Below are 7,968 nucleotides of genomic sequence, written 5' to 3' on the forward strand. Positions count from 1 at the left end.
AATCATATACGTGAACTCTGGAATTGGATGTTATCTTAGGCAAGTTACTTAATCTCTCTAAGCCTCTATTTCTCCAACTCTAAAATGAGAGTGGTGATGTCTATGCCATAGGACTAGGTAAGAATTAGGTGAGAAAGTGTTCATTTCTCAGCAAGAAACCTCTAGAACTTGAGGGAGGAGGAGGGAAGAGCCCCCGCAGCCAGGCTATTCAAGGTGTGCACCCTGCTCAGGCCAGTACACAGAGCCCATTGATGCAGGCTGAGGCTGAAGGGGAGGGCTTGGCGGGGGGAGGAGATTTGGCAGCCTCCCAGGGGCAGCATGGGAAGCCAGGCAGCACAGTGTGGCAGCTAAGAGCCCAGACTTTGGAGTCCAATGGCTTGGGTTCAAATCTCTGTCTGACACTTTCACATTTACTAGTTATAGGACCTTGAAGAAGCTAATTAACTCTCTGGGACCCAGTTTCCTTATCCATAACATGAGGGTGACGATACCTCTCCCTATCAGCTTAGGGATAAGCACTTAGCATGGCAAATAGAAGGACAAGGTAAATGTTCAGGAGGAATGACCAGACCTGGCTAGAAGTGCCTTGCCTCTCTGGGGAGCTGGTCCAGGCTGCCCCTAAGGGGCCTCCCAGGAAGGGCTGGGCCTGTTTTGACAAGGATCACAGAGCAGCTATGGTCTGCAGAAATGCATATGGTTAAGAAAAGGGGATAGTAGAGAGCAAATATCTTGGACTTTGAGAGTCCGACAGTCTCTAACTATTCAACTCTGCTGGTGTAGTGTCAATGTAGTCAAAGACAATACATAACTGACTAGGTGTGTTCCAATAAAACTTTATGTACAGACAAAGACCATGGGCTGGATTTGGCCCTCAGACTGCAGTGTGCCAGCTCCTGGACTAGCACATAAGCCCCAGAAAGTCTTAGTTCACTGCTGTGTCCTGGTACTAGCACAGAGCCTGGATCATGGCACCTGCCCAGCAAATACTGGCTGAATGAATGGGCACAGGAGGAGGATGGGGCTGGGGGTGTCCGGAGCAGTCCCTCTGCTGGCAGCAGCCCTTACCCAGGCGCACGTAGAGCACGTACTGCATGGAGTCACGGGGCTCCGTGTAGAGGATGCCCCCGCGCATGCTCAGCCAGATGATGGCCATCTCGGCGATCATGCAGCTCAGCAGGATGCCCAGATAGCCGCGGCCGTGGTCCACCAGGTTCAGGGAGCAGGCCTCGTGCGGGTTGTAGACCAGGCCAAAGAGCACCACAGACAAGATCACAAACCTGTCGTGGGAACACATAGTAAGCAAAGTCAGCAACCCCTGCAACTTGGCGGCCCCTAGCAGGCAGGCCCCATCCTGGCATGGACTCTGCCCACCTGACATCATATGCCTCCAAGGGTGTGGGCAGCCACTAAAACATCTGGGGACAGGGAAGTGAGAGCAGGAGGGCTAGCGGACAGCCACTGGGAAAGAGCATAGCAACTCTGCCCAGCACTGGTGTCAGATCTCTGGGCTCTATGTAAGTAAGTATTGCTTTAAGGGGTTCAATGTTTCAGACACCTGCTCCTGGAAGCTGAGGTCATGACAAAGACAGGACTCAGGCTGAGGCAGGAACAAATGGCCAGAAAGCTTCCTTCCAGACCTTTCTCCGCAAACTCAGGACTGTGGCCTCAGCCCTAGAGACTCACCAGGTGGTATGCAGAAGGAAGAGGAAGATGGCTGGCAGGACGAGGTCATCGCTGCCCACAGACCAGCGCCGCCGGAACACCACAATCCCAGGCATGGCTGGCAGCTCTGCAGAGGCTCAGTGGGCCTGGTGCTCACCTCCTGGAAAAAAGCAGAAGACCCTGTAGCTACCTGAGTAAGCAACAGTATCCAGGGCCAGCACCTTCTTGAGCCACTGGGCCAGTCCCTGGTGTGGCCAGCAACAGAAGCATCTTCAGAACTGGCCACAAGTCCTAAGCCACATGGGCAGGAGCCAACCCATAGGAGCTCAGCAGCAGTTTACTGGCTTTAGCCTTACCTCTGAGGACACTCCTGTCCCCCATGACTGGCACTGGTCCTCTGAGATCAGCCTGTGCCTGGGGTTACCCCAACAGCAATTGTTCAGTTCTGTTAATGACTCTAGGCTTACCCGCTCGTTCCCTCTCAGCCCCATCCTCCTTATGGTCTTTCCATGACATCTGGCCCAGTGCACAGTGCTTGGAATTGGGGTAGGGACTTCTCAGGCTAAGAACAAGCCCACCACTCAGCACAAAGTTACACAGGGCAGGAAAAAAAGTTGCAGGCCTCAGTAAAAGCAGGGGCAAGGGCATGTGTCTGTCTGGTGGCAGAACTAACAACACCCACAGGGTGGGGAATGGGAGCACACAGCAGGTGTCAGAAAATATGTACTGAACAGAGTCTTTAGCTTCTTGCTTTGCGGGACCCCTGTGAGCACACTCTATGACTTGGTTTTGTATCTATTGGACAGAATTCCAAACCCCAGCTCTGCCTCTGGAAAGGAAGGGCACAGTTGAGGTATGGGGTGAACAGCATGGCATAGGACACCTTCTGCCCACACCACTGGAGGAACAGCAGTGAGTCCTGCAGGGTAACCCCCTCCTGGCAACCACGGATCCCACGCCCACCCTGTACCAAGCAGCCTTAACTGCTCAGTTCTCGACTCAGGGAGGAGAGCCCTGGGAACTTGGGGCCCCCACTCTGTAGAGCCCCAGGAAGAGGGGTAACAGTGTAGGGTGGGAGGCTGTTCTCCACAGATACCTGTGAGGGGCCTCAGGTATCCCTGGGCTGGGCAGAGGGAGTCCTGCTGTGGGGGGCTGGCTAGGCACCCTGCTTGTGGGCAGCTGCCCCAGGCCAGTAGAGGCTTACATGGCACCTGGTCCAGGAACAGGCGGCAGGTCCTCCTCTCCCCAGTGACGGCTTCGGGGAAAATGTATGTCCGAGGAGACCAGCATCATTCAGGAAGGAAGCAGCCAAGCCTTCCCTGGGCAGTGGGCACAACCCTCAGGGTGGGCGAGAGGGTGTGGGGCTGAGAAACCAACCAGCATGTGTGACCCGGCCTGGCTGCCTTGCCCCGGTACAGCCACTTCATCCAGCTGCTGCCAGGGCTGCGCGGGAGCTGGGAGCTGGTAGCCTGGCGGGCTGGCGGGCGGGCCTGCTGGGGTCGTGCCTACTCCTCCCCCCACCCTCAGGAAGTGACATCATCTCACTCTCTCTCCAAGGAGGAGTCGGAGCAGAGCGGCGGATTCTAGGAAGCAGGAGAAGGGTGGAGAGCCACAGTAGTGGATAGCCGGGCTGGGGTCTGCAGACTGCAAGGGGCTGGGGCTTCAGCAGAGTCTGTGTCTGGTGGCTGATAGCACCAGCCATGGGTTCAGGTTGCCAGGGATGGGAAAGGAGGGGCTTGGATACTGTGGGTAGCAGCTGTGTTGGGGTAGAAAACCGCTGGTGTTACTGGCCCCTCTCCACTCCAGGTGGCTCATGGAGGGCAAGGTAGAGCATGGGGTTGGGCTCAGGGGGCTGCCAGGAGCCCTCTCTTAAGAATGAAATGAAAGGAATCAAAAGCTCAGAGCCAGCATGGTCCCTGCAAGTGCTGAAGTCGCATGCCCTATTCCAGTCAGGCTGGATGGGCCAGAAGGACAAACAGTGGTGCTCCAGAGGAGCTGGCAAACGGGTGAGGGTCCACCCCTACCAGCAGCCCAGAACGCCCTGCTCTCAGGTACACACCATTGACAGCCCCCCTAGTCACCCTAGGGACCCTCTGCTTCCCTCTTTACCCATGGAGTCCGGAATGGCTAGCACTCCCTTAACTCACATGTACCAACTACCCAGCACCCTCAGCCTCTGAGCACTCCTCTTCTCCCCACACCTCTCCCACTCTCCCCAGCTCTCAGGTTGGGAGAGGTAAGCCAGGCCTGGCACTGGGCTCTGCAGGGGTGGCTGCAGGACTTTCAAGAACTGCAATGATATAGGCAGTGGCAGCCTCTGACCCCAGCTCTGGGGGCAACCAGCCTGAGGCCAATGCCCACTAGATCACATGGTGGGGTGCTACAAGCTGGCCACTGGGCACACTGTATATGACAAGTCTGTGCCTGAGGCCAGCCCATCACTGCAGAAGCCTAGGCACAGCATTGGGAGCCCGGTGCGGGTGCCAGGCTACCTTGTTTTTAACCTGGGCTCTACCACCCCAAAATTGTGTGACTTACTAGTTGTGCCTCAGTTTCCTCATCTGTAAAATGTCGATTATCTCCGCCTTCTAAAGCTCTGGTGAGGATCCCATGTGAGAAGGTCTGCAGAGGCCCTAACTGTGCTGGATGAACACCAAAGACAGTCTTAGGCAGGCAGATAAGGTGGAGGAAGTGCATGGGAAACCCCTGCTGGGTTTGCCACCCCTCCTGCCTGGGCTAGTATATTCTCCAGCTGGTTACCAATGGGTCATGGTCTGGGGTGGGGGTGGCAGGGCCTGTGCTGCACAGAGGGGTGGTGTCAATTCATAAATCTCAATCTTGAGGCTGCTATTTTTAAGGGCTTGAAAGGCGCCCTTTCTCTAGAGACCCCAGCCCATCACAATGGGGGCCTGTTCCTCTGCTGGGGATGTGATTTCATCTGGAGGAAATGTCTCAGGAGGGGGAAGGGCAGAGGCTACTTCCTACTCTGGGGCTGCCACACAGCATCTCCCTGGGGAAAAAGTCAGTGCTCTCCAATAATCACAGAGAGGTGGGTGGTGTACATTGTCTCCCTTTCCTAACCAGTGGGACAGGAGAAGCAGCTGGAGGCTCCTCCTGCCTCTGATGGGCCTCTAGCCCAGGCCGGTATGAATGGGGCACCAGGGGGCCCCCCTCACATGGACAGAGTTAAGTGGCCTTGGGGGTCTCTTTCCTCCCCCAACCACAAGGTCCAATTTCCTTGCTCGTGACTCAAGCCCCTGGGTTAAGTATTAACCATTTCAGGAGTTCCTCTTTCTAAAAACACAAAACTCTTTTTTTAAATGTACATGCTACTCTCTACTTTAAAAACCTTCCATGATTCCCATGGCCTGTAGAATAAAGCCTGGGGTCCTCAGGTGAGCAGCTGGGGACCTTCGCCACTGGTAGGCTGTGCAACCATGGGCAAGTACCTTGCCCTCTCTGAATCTCCATGCATTCTTTATCCCCTGCCCTCAGGGATCTGGGTGTGGACAGACTCCACAACTCCACAGGATGCCCACTCTAGTGGCAGGTCCCTCTGGGCACAGTGGCTCTCCAGCCTTCTTATACTGCCCCTATCCTCCTTTCTTGACAGCCCCCAAACTTCTGCTTCCTAAAACCACCTCATTGGAAGGGTCCATGCTTTGGTTAGGGTCCCAGTTCTTCTGATGAGCAAAATCCTACTCATCTTTCCAGGCCAGCCCCAAATCATCTCTTCTTTGAAGCCCTCTTCTTGGGAAACAAGCCACTCCTTTATGGGATCTCCTTACCCCAGCATGGCCCTAATCACACTGTCTTACAGTTACCTTGCTGCCCATTCCCACCCCAGCTCAATCCAGAGCCCCTGGGGCCAAGGCCCTGCAGTGTACATCTCCATGCCCTCTGGTGCCTGCCACTGTGCCTAGCTCCAGTGCTTTGCTCCCCTCACCCCCTGCTCCTGGGAAATAGGCAGGGTTCTCACCCCAGTGCCTGCCCCAGCAGCTCAGGGAAACCATCTCCCCTTCCTCTGGCCACCTGAACTGCTCTGGGCTTCAGTTTCTTCCTCTGTGAAAGGGGGATAACAACAACCCTCAAAAGGCTATGGAGAGAACAGACTAGATTAATGTCACTAAAGAGCTTTGCACAGGCCCTGGCACACCCCAAGGATCTGTTCATGGGGCCCTCTTTTGATGTCATCTGTGACTGGGTGCCAGGGGTCTAGAAGGTACTGCTGGGGCCCATGACCTGCTCCAGGGGCTTGAAAAGGGCTACAGTGAACACACATAAGCCCTGACTGGGGAACCCACCCTGGCCATGGGCCTTTGGGGCTGCTTAAAGCACCCCATGTGGACTGTGCTCCCTCACCCTAAGGTCTCCAAAGGCTTGGCCATAGGAGCAGATTTCAGGGAGCAGAGCCCCTTGGCAGCAGGGCTCCCACCTGATGACACTCTGGGAGCTCATGGGGGAAGGAAGAGGGTGCTGAGTCAGCCCCCTGGACGGCCCTGTGCAAAGAGTTCTGACCAGGACTGGTGAAAGATGGGAAAGTCACCTCACCCACCTACAGTGGGTCAGGGCACCAGTGCGCCCACAGGGAACAGGGTGATGTGTGTGGGAACCCTGTCTAGAGCCACCTCCAGCTAGTAAGATTTCCCACGTGGCCAGAGGTAGCCTTAAGGCCCAGGGATGGGATGAAGGTTGAGGAAGGGATGACAGCCAGGTCCTGGCCAGAGAGATCCATCTGACATCAGCTGAGCACTTCCTGTGACTCGCAGCAGTAATGCAGGGTCAGTGTCACTCGCATTCCACAGAGAGAGCAAGCAGTGGTTAGAAGAACACACCCTAAACACAAACTGCATCTGCGTCCTGGCTCTGCTACGTACTGGCTGTGTGACCTTGGGCAGGTTAACTTCTCTGTGCCTCAGTTTCCTCTTCTAAAATGGGGATAAGAAGAATTATCACTATGATAATTCTTAAATGAGTCATGCATTCATTTCTAGTTAAGAATGAGGAGTGAGACTCAGAGACTATTCTAACACCCTCCGAGGAGCAAGAGGCTGAGCAGGCTGGAGGCACAGGTCACTCCTCCTGCCATTCAGAGCCCACACCTCCTGCAGGAAGGTCAGAGTTAGAAGGGGTCTCAGAACAGGTCCACCAACCCCTTTAATGAGTGAGGAGACTGAAGTTCAAAAAGGACGCAGAGCCTCTCAGCTCTTCCCATAAGACTCATTCCTGTGGTATCACTATCAGATGCTGGATACACAGCCCCAGAGTCTCTGAGCCAGACTATTCCTTCTCCTACCTCATGGCATGTCCCTCTCAAAATCCCTGGTGACACTACCATTAACAAGTGTCACCCCAGGGAGCCTGGGCCAAGATCCTCTTTCATGATGCCTAATCCTCATAGAAGCTGGCAAAATCCACATGTACTCTCTTGGTGGAGATAAATCTGCAAGAAGGCATCGACCACTTGGCTCCTTCAAACAGTCACCAGTGGCTGGCTCTTGGCCTTCTAACAGGTGGAGTCCCTATCTCTGTAGCCCACCTGGCAAAGCAGAGGATACTTCTCAGGCCCAAAGCCACCTTCTCTGGGCCCCCAATTTAACCCCTGCCTGCTGAGGCTGGTGACAGGAACCAGCCTAGAACTATCTAGTCTTGGACCAAGAGCAATATCACCAGGACAGAAAGCCATGGCCTCTTAGGCCTTAGTAAATCAAAATAGAAGGCTCGAGAATGAATCAGGTACACATGTGTGACACATAAAGGTCCCTACAGTTTCTGTACATAAAACTCTCACAACCGGGTGTGGTGCCTCACACCTGTAATCCTAGTACTCTGGGAGGCCAAGACAGGTGGACTGCCTGTTCTTACAAGTTTGAGACCAGCCTGAGCCAGTGTGAGACCTCATCTCTAAGGGGCATTATGGGAGGCAGACCTCATCTCTAAATAGCTGGGCATTATGGCAGGCACCTGTAGTCCCAGCTACTTGGGAGACTGAGGCAAGAGGATCACTTGAGCCCAAAAGTTTGAGGTTTCTGTGAGTTATGACACCATGACACTTTAGCCAGGGTGAAAATATGAGACTCTGTCTCAAAAAATGAATACATAGGCTTGGTGCCTGTAGCTCAAGTGGCTAAGGTACCAGCCACATACACCAGAATCGGCAGGTTCGAATCCAGCCTAGGCCTGCCAAACAACAATGACCACTACCACTAAAAAATAGCCATACATTGTGGCAGGTGCCTGTAGTCCCAGCTACTTGGGAGGCTGAGGCAAGAGAATCACTTAAGCCCAGGAGTTAGAGGTTGCTGT

General features: G+C 54.4%; 1 protein-coding gene across 1 annotated transcript in view; it reads right to left on the reverse strand.

Moving 5' to 3' along the window:
• DAGLA (diacylglycerol lipase alpha) overlaps positions 1–7,968 on the reverse strand; it is a 64,838-nt gene that overhangs the window by 24,861 nt on the left and 32,009 nt on the right. Inside the window, exons 2-3 of the mRNA XM_003798743.2 lie at positions 1,684–1,822; positions 1,066–1,277 (exon numbers count right to left, since the gene is read on the reverse strand). Coding sequence (XP_003798791.1) covers positions 1,066–1,277; positions 1,684–1,778 — 307 coding nt within the window. The 5' untranslated portion in view covers positions 1,779–1,822. The remainder of the gene's footprint in view (positions 1–1,065; positions 1,278–1,683; positions 1,823–7,968) is intronic.

Source organism: Otolemur garnettii, unplaced genomic scaffold (assembly GCF_000181295.1).
Source record: "Otolemur garnettii isolate 467f Iridium unplaced genomic scaffold, OtoGar3 scaffold00140, whole genome shotgun sequence".
Taxonomy (NCBI): Eukaryota; Metazoa; Chordata; class Mammalia; order Primates; family Galagidae; genus Otolemur; species Otolemur garnettii.